This window comes from Lathyrus oleraceus, chromosome 5 (genome assembly GCF_024323335.1).
Source record: "Lathyrus oleraceus cultivar Zhongwan6 chromosome 5, CAAS_Psat_ZW6_1.0, whole genome shotgun sequence".
Lineage (NCBI taxonomy): Eukaryota > Viridiplantae > Streptophyta > Magnoliopsida > Fabales > Fabaceae > Lathyrus > Lathyrus oleraceus.
In genome coordinates this window covers 476697796-476714307 of record NC_066583.1, presented here as the reverse complement: position 1 = coordinate 476714307, position 16512 = coordinate 476697796, and the positions used below count along the sequence as shown (strand labels likewise).

General features: G+C 35.8%; 1 protein-coding gene and 1 long non-coding RNA gene across 2 annotated transcripts; both read right to left on the bottom strand.

The window, feature by feature from the left end:
- Positions 1-336: 336 nt before the first annotated feature.
- Positions 337-1860, bottom strand: LOC127082780 (UDP-glycosyltransferase 79B30-like). The gene has a single exon (XM_051023018.1). It carries the CDS (start codon positions 1833-1835, stop codon positions 453-455), a length of 1383 nt encoding a protein of 460 aa, XP_050878975.1. The 5' UTR covers positions 1836-1860; the 3' UTR covers positions 337-452.
- Positions 1861-6284: 4424 nt separating this feature from the next.
- On the bottom strand, positions 6285-9011 carry LOC127085543 (uncharacterized). The gene is made up of 2 exons (XR_007789170.1): positions 8185-9011; positions 6285-6937 (listed from the first exon to the last, which is right to left on the bottom strand). It is a non-coding gene; the product is annotated as an uncharacterized LOC127085543 (long non-coding RNA).
- Positions 9012-16512: the final 7501 nt, after the last annotated feature.

Here is a 16512-nt window from a genome sequence, read left to right as displayed (position 1 = left end):
ATTCGAAATAAATATTTCGTAGATCAAATAACAACTAACATAAACAAAATAAATATTTCTTTTATGAAATAACAACTAAATAAACAAAAATATATCTATTTTATTTGATTAATTCAAGTATCCTTCTAATTAATTAGATTTACATGTTTTTCCTTCCCATAAACTTTCTCCTATTTTTATTTATACATTAAATAAATCAATAATTATTTATTTAATTGAGTCCCAATATACTTTTTTAATTACTATATCACTTGTAAATGTGTAAAAGAAAATCTATTCAATGCTAGATTGAGACATTTTGCAAATAGACACAACAAATTTATCTAGTACCAAGATTCAACTCATGAAGATGAATGGCCATACAAACATACATATAAAAAATGAGAGAAAAATCCAAAACATAGTCTCATACTTAAATAGGTAATGACTAAATTAAATTGCATAAAGATGGCTCAACTCTTTTCCACAACAATCTCTTGAAGCTTGTTGCAGAAATCATCAATATAAGACGATTCAAGATCTTCATGAAGCAACATCTCTCTAATCTTAGCATGATTAGCTCTCACTTTCTTACTGGTTTCATTTTCATCATCCATCACAGTTCTTACAGCTTCACAAACACTATCCTTAGTATACATTCCATCTTCACCTTTCTCAACTTCCACACCAACTTTCAAGCTATTTCCCATCATCCTAGCATTCAATACCTGATCACCAACGTTTGGCAACAAAACCAATTGACATTTATTCACCAATGCCTCAGACAAAGAACCTGAACCACAATGTGTAATGAAACATCCCACAGAAGGATGTTCCAAAATCAGTTGCTGTTGTACCCAACCACCGTAAACAACACCTCTTCCTTTTATTCTTTCTGCAAACCCTTCTGGTAATGCTTCTTCAATTGTTGCAAAACCAAAAGGTGGTTTCAATGCTGCAAAAAATGGCATGCCGGTTAACTCAAGACCAAGCATAACTTGTTGAAATTGATTTGGCCTTAAAACACATTCACTTCCAAAACAACAATAAACAACTGAATCTGTTTTGAATCCACCAAGCCAAGTAGACCAATTTTCCTCCAAAATAGAATTTGAGTTTTGAAGTATAACAGGTCCTGAAGTAAGAACCGGTTTATTAAATTGTTTGTGTATGTAATCAAGATAAGGTCCTTCAATTTCTCTACAAGTTCTGTATCCCAATGCATCAGCTTCATTCAAAGCAATGGCTTGTCGATCATAGAAAAGAACATTGCTACCAAAAAACTCTTTCCTTTTAGCAGCAAAGAGTTTAGCTTCATGAATATAAAGTTTTATAGATGAATCAGGGTAACCAGAAGGAGGTTCCATGAGATCAAATTCAGTTAAATTGTTTCCCTGTGAATATCTAGCTGGTGCTAAAGTGTAGCCAACCATAACCGAACTACCAGTGCAATAATGAAGAGCTTTGATACCTAAACGTTTGGTTAAAGATGGAATCCAGTGCGTGAAATCGTAGAAAACAATGTGAGGTTTGAGATCAGTGAGACGAGTTTCAATGTCGGGTTGTGTTAGATCCATGGCTGTCATGATGTGTGGTTGTAAAGGGTATGGAACATCAGCTGTTGTCTGTGCGTTGGGGGGAAGGCCTTCAACGTGAGGAACTGTGATTGTGACAAAAGTGATTAACTGAGGGTGGAGATTGTGTGGTTCTAATTTGGATTGTGCTTTTTGAGGCGTGAGAAATGTGATTCTGTGGCCTTTTTTTGCTAGTTGGTTAGCTAGATGAAGGAATGCAGTTTGATGGCCCATGGCAAACCATGGATACATTGCTATGTGTAAAGAAGATGATGAATCCATAGTGATATGATTGAGAAGAAAATGATGTAAAATGAATTAAAGAGAAAAAGAAGAAGATAGAAAAGAGTGATATATTTGTTTGGTTAAATATAAATATAGAAAAGAAGCTAGAGTAATGGAGATCCTTTGATTTTAATGGTGAAGGAACTTGTCTTGTGTTTTATTTAGAAACAAACCAAAACAGCAACATGCAATATTCAGAATTTAGCATGCATGATTGGACAAGTGATTTTTCTAAATAATAAATTTTTATTAAAATTATTTGTAAGAAAATTTAATTTAAAAATATTTTAAAAACTTATTTTATATTTTAAATTTAAAAATAAAATAACACTAAATTATTAAATGTTGGGTACACTTATAAAAAACATAAGTGGTAAAAATTTCGACCTCCCATCTATTGGTTTCTTGCCAGAAACTATACTTTTTATAAGATTCAATTATTTGATATATTAGTAGATATGTAATATATAAGTCGAATAGAGGTTATAACTTTTCATCAAATAATATTTATAACGTATATATTATTCATCATAATGTGATCTGAATGACTTTAAAAATCATATTGAATACATGAATAAATAGGGATAATATATATATATATATATATATATATATATATATATATATATATATATATATATATATATATATATATATATATATATATATATATATATATATATATATATATATATATATATATATATATATATATATATATATATATATATATATTATATAATTAGTTGGTGATATTTTTAATGATTGATATGCATGAGTCAAAGAGTCATAATCAACATATGAACATTGAGAAAATCTGTTACCTATGATTTTTATATAATATTCTATTTTTAAAATAATTGAATTGTATAGTATTTTGACTGTGTCTTTATCATTAATTAAAATATATAATGCTTTAAACTTCTAAATTTAAAGTAAACCTCTTATTTTAGATTAAATTTAGAATTATATTCCTAATTAAGAGAGTCATTCATGATGTCCTATTCAAGAGTAAATTTTTTTTTTAAATAATCTAGTAGTTAGATTCACCTCTTAAAGGTGAATAATGGGATGTCGTGAATTCGAACTCGCATATCTGCATCTGATCTTACACAACTGAAAATTGAGTTGACATACAAGGACAAATAAAAATTTTATTTGATAAAAATTAAAATTCCTTTTCATTACAATTGACTTGACTGGTTAAGTCAAACTTTTTGTCAACATATGAGCCACTTAATTGTTCTCCTTTTTATGTGTTCAATCGAATCCGAGTTGAAGTTCATTAGGATTTTAACTTTTTCCATTAGAGAACCAAAAGGGCTTTTATCTCTCATTAGTGTCGTTGCAATCTCTTTCTGAAACCATATTGTTCTCTGAAATCATATCGACCACCTATTTGCTATTGTATGGATATGAACCCACTTCGCCTTCATTCTTATCGTTATCTCAAGAGCATTGGTAATGGATTGACCTTATGCAGCAGAAAGGTTGGAATACCCCCAGTACTATGAAAAAGTCCCTTTTATCTTGTTTGGTAAAAGGACTTTACCTCGGTTTCATATGCAAGATAACAAAGGGCGTCATGAAAACTTGCCACTTTTCTCCTCAAGTATAGTTTCACTAAGGAAAAAATTATATTGGTCATGGGTTTGATCCCCATCAACAATATTTTTGTATTTTCAAAACTAGAAAACACATGTCATTATACCTCTTGGCTTATGTTTAAATCTGAGGTAGAAAATGTGTATTTACCTCGATTTTAATTACAAATCTAGAAAGCGCACACCACTATCCCTATTGGTCATGGGTTTGATCCCCATCAACATTATTTTTTTTGTCAAATATAACTTATTTTAACTTTTATTTTTACCTGTATTTTTTTAGACATAACCTATACACACATTTTGTGACATCATCTATATACACATCTGTAATAGAACCAGACCATTTTATTTTATAATAGAACATAAGCTAATATACACAGAATACCAAATTACATTGTTTATAAAAAATTATTACAAAACATGTTTCGTTATGGATCCATAAATGAGAAGATGAACGAAGATGATGGCAGATCGTAGCTTTTGACACGATGGAGAGGCGAACCTTCCATGTTTGCACTCAAATGCTCAAGTCAGTATATGAAGAAGAAGAGTGAAATGAAATTGAGATTCGTTGGACATAGTTACATTTTTTAGATCTCTTGGGATCATAGGGATGACAACCTTCAAATTTGGGAAAATTCTGGAAGGAGTGGGGCCCCTTCCTAGTGGTCGGTCAAGTCATTATGGTGGGTCCAGAACGATTTGAGGTTGATCTGATCGGCATATAATAGTTTTCCCCCAAGCCCTTGCCGATGTTAAGGTAGGCAGGGACCTAATATGGAAGCCTGAATGTCGACCATCCCCTGATCGCTTTAGGACATATGAATTAGAAGTGCTATAGCTCTTAAAAAAATCATCTATTTAATGCACCATATTTCAAATATCTTTTCATAGATATCATTATTATGAGTCTTGGAAACCGGAGCTCTTAAGTGTTACATGTGAGTGATTATACGTGTTTGATGAAACCTCTTTGCATTCCAAAATATAGCTCTATTTAAGGGGAATAAGTATCATAATTTCTTTATGAGTCTTTCTTTTTCAGCTTAATAGTTATTTCCTTATTTAGCATTTCATTTTCCTGCAACTGCAAAGTTAGTGCAATATGAACAAGAAATCACAGAAAAGTATTCACAATTCCTAGAAGGATACTCCATCTTCTTGGATGGATCATGTTTACTCTTCCAATGTTTCTTCTTTTGCTGAAGCAGGTGGTCTTGATGACGCTTTTAAGGAAGTTGGTTAGTCTTATGATTGGGGAATCTTGAATCCTTCTAAAGATGAGAGAATATGTGAAAAGTATGGCGGTTGCGCTATTCCTTTTTATGATTGTGTTTTTTTCTACCGTGGGCCTTGTCTCCCCTTCATTGTTTTTGATATAGAGGTTTTGAAACATTTGGCCATACTCCTTCGCAACTCCACCCTACATGTTAGGCATACATGAAAGTTTACCAGTACTGGTGTGAGTACGTGAATAGAAAACCTTTTGTCTTCCTCTTCTTTCATCTCTTCAAATGCCTTCGTGACACAACATCTCAGACTAGGGGTAGATGATTTCTCTACCTAAAGCCGACTATTCACGGATTCAACCTCTTCTAGAGCTTTCTCCCTTTGAATACCGGTTTTTTCTGGTAACCCTGTCAGCCCTGAAGCCCATGCTATAATTTTTGATGTCGATGATGGAGTGGATGGCAGATGTCCTGACTTATTCTCTAGGTATTAGATTGAGGGTTACTTTCTACTAGGAAATCACTTTTTTGTATACAATGAAAAGGATCTCTCCGATGAGGTTCGATATTAGAAAGTCCGGTTTGTGAAGTTTATCAGCAACCTGGATATGGAGGCAGAGCACCCCGGTGACGGAGGTTGATATGTGTTGTACCCCAAAAATTGCCCTCCCTTTCTCATATTTTCATCCAAAATTTGACTTGGGATTCATCTATTCCATTCATGCTTCATTCTTATGCATCATTCATTCATGTTAACACTTGCTAATTGATATTCATAGATTTAAAGCTTGTGGGTTGCAAGGCTAGGGTTTGTTTGAGGATCAACCCTATAAGTATGACATGACTCCTCATATGCTCATCATGGTAATGAAACCCTAATTGCTTGATCTTTGAGATATGGATTCAAGGAGACCTCATCATGGCATCCTTCTAGGTATCAAACCCCTAATTCTTGTATGTACTACATGGGATCTTGTGATTGGTTCTTCGGCATTGGTTGGAAAATTTATAACCCTAATTAGGGGCTCATGCATTGTGAATTTATTTATGGAGCCTCATGCTTGATTCTGAGTCCTTGAGTGGATGGTGTACATCATGAAACCCTAATCAGGGATATTTGGCTCTAATGTGCCTCGTTTGCTTGGCTTTTCATCTTGTCTTTGTTTGAAAACCTAATTCATTAGGAGGAGGTGCTTGACCGTTGTATCATGCATCATCAATCATCAAATACCACACGTGATCATGAAAATCATCCATTTAACCTACATGTCTACATGCTTGGAATTTCAACTGATGTAAGGCATGGTTCAGGCATCCATACATATGCATTCTACTTCGCAATTCCTAGGCCATTAACTTAGGTCTCTTGGTGCATTCAAGTCCTTAATTCATGATCTTTTGATCCATTGTTTTCATTATTCCATTTGTGCTTCATGATGCATTATGGGCCCATTAGTCTTTAGTTCATCATGTTCCCCTAGTCCATTTGCCTTAAGTTCATTCAACTCATACATTCATGATCTTTGTGATTCAAATATTTTAAAGGTGCTTGGTTCATGGCTTAAACATGGATGTCAAGGCAAAAGTTCAATATGAAGTTCAAACATGGATTCAATCATAATGGTCATTTTATTCAAATAAAGTTGTTTTCCTTCATTCATTAGCATATACAATGTTCATTACAAAAAAAATGCATTTTTACAAAAGTTGCCTTTTGGTCAACTGTTGACTTTTTGGTCAACCAGTTGACCAAAGTCAACCATTACATTTTTTTCATCCTAAAGTCCTAATATTATCTATATTCCTAGTCTTGCACTATTCCTTGACTTCCCATCATCATGTTGCTTTAAAAAAAAGAAATCACATTTCTTGTAAATTTGCATTGGCCTTGTCTTTGAACTTAGTCACTTTGCTTGCCATCATACTATAAGCCACAAGCCTTGTCATCCATAAACCAGTCCTGCATTCAATCATGCATACCAACCAATCATCCATGACAAACATAGTATGGGTAAGTGCATCATCCTAAAACATTTATGCATACATACCAACAACAATGCATACCTTGTTGCAGCAGCAATGCACAACAATATTGCAACCCATCACATAGCTAACCAATTTCAGCATGACACAACCTGTATAAGCCTTGGCTCTTGTCTCTTTCGTGCAGGCCAAAATTCCACAAGTCCCTAAGGCCATGAACAATCAATATCCACTTGTAGCAGCCAATACAAAACAACAACAACAAGACTCATGTGCAAACCTGCAACAATGCATTTAATCAGTCCATCAATCCATCATAATAGTGGAGCAATGCACAAATATTTCAAAATAAGAAACACAAGTTGCAACCCACATCTATATTCATTATGCTACACAAATCTGGAAGGGTATAGCAGCAGGTTACCTACAACATTCCAAACCATTCAATCAACATGTTGATAGAGCCACTGATGCAAACTCAGTTCAAAAGCAGCCTAAGCTAACTAACAACATTCGAGTTTTTATGTCTTGCCTCAAGAAGCTCATGAAAGCTCAACTAAGCAATTGTTGGCGATCGTGGGATTCACTCATACAACAATGCATAGCCAACTAACCTTTTTTTAATTTTAATCACATCAATTTAATCAACATCAAAATCCAAATCATTCACTAACAATCATAACAATGCAAGCTAACTGATTAACAAATATTGCTTACATATTCACATTACTAACTAATTCCATAACAACAATAACATAACATTTTATCACATTTCAACTAACTGAATTTCTAACAATCAATAACAGTTCAAGTAATTAGCATTTTACCTAACTGACAATCCACTAACAGTTAGTTTAACTAACATTTCACTAACAGAGCAATAACAGTTCAACTTTCTAACATCAACTAATTCTCCTTTGACTAATGCTAACTAACTAAGTTAAATTCACTAGCTGCATAACTATAACCTACTAATAACAAATTAACATTCAAATAGCAAGTAACATAATTGAAACTAACTTTAACATCCAACCAAATCCAACTGAACTTCTCATAAGGCTTAACAATAAACTAAGAGTTTTCTTTAATAGGTAGAAAATTCATAAAAACTCTCGAGGGAATTTAATACAGTTCATTAACGGTTCACTAACACCTAACCAACCTTCATTGAGCAATTCTAACTCTATTATATGTGCCCTAACCCCTGACCGGATTGCCCAATTCAGTTATGCTCTTCAACTTCTATAAATCAAATCATTCTTCACTCATTAGGGAGGGACTCACTTGGAGAATTTTGGTTTCACTCTTATTCTCTTAATCTCAATCCCCTCTCTCTCTCTCTCACTCACTCAAAGCTCTATTCCAGAACTCCATTGAAGCTTCACCTTGAAGCTTTAAGAAGAGTTAGCTAAGCCTTTGTTTCATCACTCAAGGTTTAATCTCATATCACAGAGGAAATTTGGAAGAAGAAGTGAAGGTAGAATAAGAAGTGTATATCAAGTAAAGAAACAAGATCGTGAATATCACCTGCGCTTCAAGTGATTTCCCTTTGCACTTAGTCTTTTTCGATCAACGCTCACCAAAACATTTCTCTATTTTGGAGGTAAATCTTTTCTTCTCTGTTTGACGTGAAATCGGTTACCATTGTGTAGTAGACCCTCTTGGCATCATTATCCCCATGGTTTGCATGACAATCCTTGCTTGTACACCATATAATTTGACTTTGATAGATTAGGTTTCTTGGCTGTTTGCTTTCAATTTGCTCGATTCAAGAATCTTTAGAAATTTTCATGGCTATATCTGGATTCAGGGTACGAAATAAGGTAGAAAGATGGTTTTGGATTGAGGTCTCATGGTGGCTCCGCCGTCGGAGAGGCCTCTAGCGAGGCGGAGATAGGGCTAGGCTGATGAGAGAGGATAGAGGATGTGTCCATGCTTTGAGTTCGTTTTTCATGTGCATTTTATTAATTAAGGATTATTATGCATTGCTGATTCACGACCTACTCACTGCTGACTCATTGTCCACATGATTTGGCCTTATCCACTTGCATATATCAGTTTCCGGGTGGGCCTTAATGCTTGGGCTTAGGCCATTTGTGGACTTCACCCTATTTTCAATAACTCACCCCCTAACCTGGGATCTTCACCCCTGTGGCTTGCTACATTTCCCTTTGGGCTTTGGCCATCTAAGCCCAAACGTGTTTCAGCTTTGGGAACCCATGTTTCAGGGCTTTACCCCATCGGAGCCCATTATTACTATTTGTTTTTGGTTCATTTTGTTGTTTATTTGTTTAGTTTTAATTTTTGTTAATTAGGCCATTTAGATTTTTTTAGGATTAGTTTAATTAGTTTAGTTAGATTTTTAGGACTAATTAGAATTAGGATTTTAATATTAGAATAAAAATTAGGATTAATTAGAATTTAGTTAGATTTCTAAATAATTAGGTTTTGAAAATTGATTAGGATGATAATTTTTTAGAACTTGATTAATTTTTTAGGTTGTTAGTTAGGACAATTATGATTAGGATTTAATTGTGTTCCTAATTGAATATTCATGTGAATTGACCTTTTTATCCTTAGAGGTCATTTTGTCTTAGAAATGCATGTTCCATTAGGATTAAATTTGACTTAGGATAATTAGTTAGTTTAATCAAGTTGATTTTCATGAAGTATCTGATTAATATGAGTTTAACCTTGGCATGATCCCTTAGGAGTTGTTTGTGCATAACCTTAACCCTTATACTAGGTTCACCATACATTTTCAAGTTAATTTAAACCCTCTGACTTAAGTTGATCAAAATGTATAATCCCACAATCTAATCAAGTGATAAAAAGCCCCTTGATCACTTGATAAGACTATTTCTAATGTTGTCAATCTTAAAGCTTCAAGTCCAGACTTTCATGCAAGGCATCCTAGTCAAATCAAGCAGCGGATTATACAAGATACAACAAAGGTCAACACTTGGTAACTACGATTCAAATTGTATGCCATGAGTCTTAAGTAATGGGGAATGATGAGACAAAGTTTCTCCTACCCTTGTCTAGAGTGACTTTGCGTACGGGGCGTAGGCCCTAGCTATTCAAAGCATTCGTCTTCATTCATAGACTTTAATACAATGCGAACTGAATAAATTTCCAAGTCTTCTTCACTAAAGCAACATCAACTCAAGGAGCAGCAAGGGGGATTCGTATCCAACAACTTGTCAGTTATGATAAGTGTCACATGCCATGAGCCTTAAGTAACAAGGAATGAAGAGGTGAAGTTTCTCCTACCCTTGTCTATAGTGACTTTGCGTACGAGGCGTAGGCCCTAGTTATTCAAAGAATTTGCCTTCATTCATAGACGTTAGTGTGATTCATATCAAATGATTGTCAAGCACTCTTTATATTCCATTATCATATCATTCCTCTTGCCTCATTAATCATCTTGTTGTCATCCCTAGTAGGCTGAACTACGAAAGCTTTAACTTTCTCATTGCATGGTGAGAATACGTATGCAGGAGGATTCAGTTTCTCCATAAGCTACCCTATTTATTAATCCTTCATTCTTCATTCATCAATCAATACCATCTTTTTGAGATCAAATACATTCTCTTTGGATTCCATAACCAATGTATTCCTTTGAACCAAGAGATGTTTGCCTTGATGCCAAACACTTGATTCTCTTTGTTTTGGGTTATGACAAGCGTGGGTATGCCTAGTTTCCTCCACATCTTAGTCTATACCTCTTTTACTCTTCGATTCAGAGTTTATTCCTTCATGGATCCAATATACCATTCTTCTTTGGTTTCAAATTGTTTGTTCCCTATAGTGATATATTGTTCCTTATACTAAACAACACTTTCTTGTGGGTTCCATACCTACACTTATAGGACATTTGTCCTTCTTGTGAACCAAGAGATGTTTTCCTTGATGCCAAACACCTATTTTATTCTTTTTGGTATGACAATACAGTGGGTATGCCTTTGTCCCTCCACATATTAGTATGTACCTTTTTACTCTTGGGTTCAAAGTCAGTTTTCCTTTATGGGTTCCCACATTACCATTCTCTTGGTACAACTTATACTATTCATCACTCCAATTATACCCTTGAATTTGTTTGTCTTGTCAGTCCTAGTTGCTTAGGAAAACACTTCCTTATCTTTCCTTTGCTTTCATGGTTCCACAAACTACGAATGCTCTGACTTTCTCATTGCATAGTGAGAATACGTAGGCACGAGGATGCGAATCCTTGGAGATCATAGTCCTAATTATTCCTTCTTCTTCCTTAGGGCATCATCCATTCATCTCTATGATGCATTCATATTCTACCTTCATTCATTCCATGTGATATACTCTTTATTTGATCCAAATACACTATTTATTTGAGTTTCATACATACTGTGGCCAACAATCAATGTCCATCTTCTGAACCAATATCCCTTTATTTTTGGCTTGATGCCAACTTTGTGGCTTGATGCTCGTATACCCTTATTTTGGCTTGATGCTAGGGTACCCCTTTTGTTTTGGCTTGATGCCAGTTTTCCCGTTGGTTCATACATACCTATCCTTTTTGGAGTTCAAATCATACAATCCTTTGGTTCAGACCATAATGTAAGACCCCAACTTTGACCCTAAGATCCCTCATGATATCTCATCATTTGCACTGGCTTTGGGATCACACCATGGCATCCTCCTTACCCCTCATTCATTGGGTTCTTATTGGGAGAGATCACCAAGCACATTTGATTGTATCATACTTTATTTTCTTTTGTTTACTAACCAAAATACCAAAAATATGTCTATGTATATCTTTGTTTCTTTTGTAGGTAGTGTGTACATCCATTTGTGCCCTATCAAGCTCACAACTAGGGTTTGAGACCCTAAATGCAAAGAGATCAATCCAAAAATGGTCCACATTGGTTTTAAACATCATATATGGATCCTCATGTTCTTAATTTGTAAATTTGATCAAGAATTCATCAAGAGTTTGAAGCTTGTTTACCTTGGAAGCCCTAATTCATCTGGGTATCTTCTGTGATTTCCTCAGCAAGTTTCTTCAACAACTGATCAAATATATAAAGGTATACTTTATTTTACATCATCTCAAGCATATATGATCCTCCATGAGTCCCAAAGATCAAGAGAACTTCAAGTTTGCAAGTTGGTTCAAAGAAGTTGACCAGAGAAAGTCAACTGGTCAAAACAAGAGCTCCCTAGACCCCATCCCCTACAATTTTTGTCATATGAAAATTATTCCAAGAAAAAGTCTTATGACATTCCAAACAAATTTCATGTTGGAATCAAGAGCTAATTTTTCTTGGAAAGTCATTTTTTTATGGTGATCTCTCCTAAAACAAACTCAATGAAAGAGGGGTAAGGAGAATGACAAGGTATGATCCTAATGCTAATGCATATGATGATTTACAACTGTCAGCTACTGGGCAGAAGACCGCAAAAGGAGAGAATATCCGTCACTGGTTAAAGTGAACATATCAAGGATGGACTCAAAGGGAAGAAAATCCGTCATCGGTTAGGATGACCATATCAAGGATAAACTTGCCTGGGAACTGTTAAGGACGATACCCGTCATCGGCTAAGATGCACATATCAAGGATAAACCGCCTTAACAAAAGGTAGGAATTACATCTATCCAATGCTGGATAGAATACCAACAAAGAGAATATTCGTCACCGGTTAGGATAAACATATTAAGGATAGACTCCGAGGGGAGAAAATAGGAATTACATCTATCAGTTACTGGATAGAAGACCATAAAGAGGATATCTGTCGCCAATTAAAGTGAACATATCAAGGATAAAATCTGCGAGTGGAGAAAAGCAGGATTTACAACTACCGGTTACTGGGCAGAAGACCGCAAGAGAAGGAAACCCGTCATCAGTTAGGATGAACATATCAAGGATTGACTCTCTGGGGAACAAAATAGGGATTACAACTACCTTTTTACTGGGTAGAATACCAAGGATGAGAATATTTGTCACCGGTTAAGATGAACATATCAAGGATAGACTCAAAGCAAGGGAAGAAAATATCTGTCATCGGTTAGGATAAACATATCAAGGATATACTTCCTGGGGAAACATGAAAATGAATCCGCTTGGGAGAAAAAGGTTACTTTTGCCAGGTATTGGGCAAGAAATAACAAACTTCAAACTAAGAAGAATATTACCAGTTACTGGGTAATAGACTCTTAGGGAACCTAAAACATCTATCTAGGTAAGATCTAGAATGAAAAGGTCAATCAAGACTCAACCCGATGAGGACATAGCTCAAGGGGAGTGGTTCCATCCAGATAATCAACTGGGGAGGAAACTGAAACAAATCATCATCCACGAGGAAATAACTCAGTGGGGAAAGGAGAAAGGTTAAAGTCTTTCTGCTTAGTGGGCTGACACTCTACAATTGAAGGAGGACAGACACCAATCTTGCATAGGGATAAAGTACCACCATAACAGAGAATTAAAAATCACGAGAATGAATCAACAAGTGTGATGATGTAATAATGAAATTTAATGAGTGTATATGTATATGTATATATGATGATTACGCTTGAATCATCGATACAATTCTCGGTCAATCCACAAAAGAGGGAGACAATCGCTGGAGAAAATAGAGATCATCCTCCCAAAGGCTCAACCCTAACCGGGGAGGAGGAGATTCGCTGAGGAAAACTGTAATCAAGCCTGCGGGGAATTTTAGGTCAACACCGTATCAAATGGGAGACAACCATGCAGGGGATAAACACAAATAGTTGCTCAGAAACCAGGAGGAAACTCTGACTGGGAGAGAATCTGATGGCGATTGGTGGGGAAACCGAAGTCCTGTCGGAAACCAAATATAAGACCGGCTGAGGAATAAATACTAAACTCCGCAAGGGATCAATCAACCAACTCAGTTGGCAACTTCATTGGGGAAATGGCGAACAATAATTGTCTGGAGAAATCAACAAACACCGAGTGCTGAACAATCCTGTCGGGGATGAAAGAGAAAATGCGCCTACTGCTTGGGGAGAACCAATAATGCTCTACACTTAGGGCTTACTGCTTTCGAACCACTGTTGATATTCCTTTTAAATGAAATCGATTGCTTAAAAATCATGCTTTTATATGTTTAAGAAAAACGACTTTGATTTAAAAATTAATTTTCAAAAAATGATCATAATAAAATTTAAAACTATTTGAGCTGAAATAAATAAGAGTAGAAACAATTGGATAAAAGCTCAACTTTATTTAATGGGATGGTAGTCTTTAAATGACAAGACTCCATAGATCTTTACAAAGTTGAAAATGGTAATTTACATGGAAAAGGGTTACATTGAATACAATGATCACTAATCCTTCTACCAACTCTTGATATCCATTGTGCTCTTGGCTGCTGCTACTGGGGATAATGAATCAACATCGACCGTTGTGCTCAAAAACGTCTCTGAAACTGAAGATCAGCAAGATGCAGTTACTTTCCAGAATCCCTAATTTTTGCATAAATTGCCCCAAGGTGGGGTACTCAACTTATCGGGATAATTTTTCTGTTTCATGTCTCTAATTTTTGCCTGGATCACCCTTTCGGGTTTTCAATCCACCGAGACACTCTTTTTTACCTAAGCCGCCCTTTTGGGTTTTCAACTTAGCGAGCTATTCTTTTCTTTTTAGGCAAAGTATTTCTTAACTGCATCTACGTTCACAGGACGAACAAACTCTTCACCATCCATAGTTGTAAGAATCAAAGCACCGCCCGAAAAGGCTCTCTTAACAACATATGGGCCTTAATAATTAGGAGTCCATTTGCCCCTAGAATCTGGTTTGAAAGATAGAATCTTCTTGAGCACAAGGTCACCTTCTCTAAACGCACGAGGTCTGACCTTCTTATCGAAAGCTTTTTTCATTCTCTGCTGGTATAACTGACCATGACACATAGTAGTTAACCTTTTCTATTCAATCAAATTCAGCTGGTCATACCTGGTCTGACACCATTCAGCCTTAGTCAACTTGGCTTCCATCAACATACACAGTGATGGGTTCTCAACCTCTACGGGGAGCACATCTTCCATACCATATACAAGATAGAAAAGGGTTTCCCCTGTTGAAGTGCGAATGGATGTACATTATCCATGCAAAGCAAATGGGAGCATCTCATGCCAATCCTTATACATTACAACCATCTTCTAGATAATCTTCTTGATGTTCTTGTTTGCAGCTTCAACAGCCCCATTCATCTTAGGTCTGTAGGGAGAAGAATTATGATGTGCAATCTTGAAGTATTTGCAAAGAGCTTCCATCATATTATTATTCATGTTTGATCCATTATCTGTAATGATCTTACTTGGCACATCATAACGGCATATGATCTGATTCTTCATAAACCTTACAACAACTTTCTTAGTTACATTCGCATACGATGCCGCTTCAACCCACTTTGTGAAGTAATCTATTTCCACTAAAATGAAATGATGTCCATTCGACGCTTTGGGATCAATCATGCCAATCATGTTAATTCCCCACATGGAGAAGGGCAATGGGGAGGAAATGACGTTCAACAATGTTTGAGGAACATGAATCTTATCTGCATATATTTGACACTTGTGTCATTCCTTCACAAACTTGCAACAGTCAGATTCCATTGTCGACCAATAGTAATCTGCTCGCAACATCTTCTTCACCATTGCATGTCCATTGGAATGAGTACCAAAGGAACCTTCATAGACTTCAGTCATCGACATGTCTGCTTCGTGTCTATCCACGCATCTGAGTAGAACCATATTGAAGTTTCGTTTGTACAAAACATCACTATTCAAGTAGAAATTTCCGGTTAATCTTCTCAAAGTCTTCTTATCTTTCAAAGATGCCCCAGACGGGTAAACCTGACTTTGGAGGAAACACTTGATGTCATAATACCACAGCTTCTCATCTTTGACTTCTTCAATAGTAAACACATGAGTTGGCCTATCAAAATGCATCACAGTCAAATTGGGAACTTCATTCCAATATTTCACTATAATCATTGATGCCAACGTTGCAAGAGCATCTGCCATCCGGTTTTCATCTCGAGGGACATGATGAAACTCAACCTTTGTAAAGAAAGTTGAAATCCTCCTTGCATAATATCTATATGGTATCAAACCGGGTTGATTCGTCTCCCATTCACCTTTGATTTGATTCACCACCAAAGTTGAATCTCCATAGACGTCCAAGTACTTTGATTTGTTTGTACATTTTAAAGTCAATCTAGCTATAAATGGAAAATGCATGCCTTGAGGAGTAATGACTACTGCCCCAATGTCATTACCATGCTAATTAACAGCTCCATCAAATACCATGCCCCAATGGGAACCAGGTTTCGGCCATTCTCCAAGAAATGGTTCATTAAATCTTTCATTTTTAAGTACAAGATCTCTTCGTCGGGAAAATCATACTGCACTGATTGGTAATCTTCAATCGGTTGGTAAGCCAAATGCTCAGCCAAGACACTACCTTTGATAGTTTTCTGAGATCGGTGTTCAATATCATACTCTGATAACAACATCTGCCAACGAGCAATCCTCCCAGTTAAAACAAGCTTGTCAAATATATACTTGATTGGATCCATTTTGGATATCAACCAAGTGGCATGATTCAACATATTTGACGCAGACGCTTAGCAGCCCAAGCCAATGCGCAACAAGTCTTCTCTAGCATAGAATATCGAGTCTCACAGTCGGTGAATTTCTTACTGAGGTAGTAAATTGAAAATTCTTTCTTTCCAGTCTCATCTTGCTGACCAAGAACACAACCCATACTCTCTGCAAGCACAACCAAATACATGATTAACGGTCTTCCTTCAACAGGTGGAGACAGAATCAGAGGCTCAAGCTAATATTCC

What these genes read in the sequence shown, in the direction of transcription:
- LOC127082780 (XM_051023018.1), bottom strand. Translation starts at nt 1,835, where the DNA reads ATGGATTCATCATCTTCTTTACACATAGCAATGTATCCATGGTTTGCC.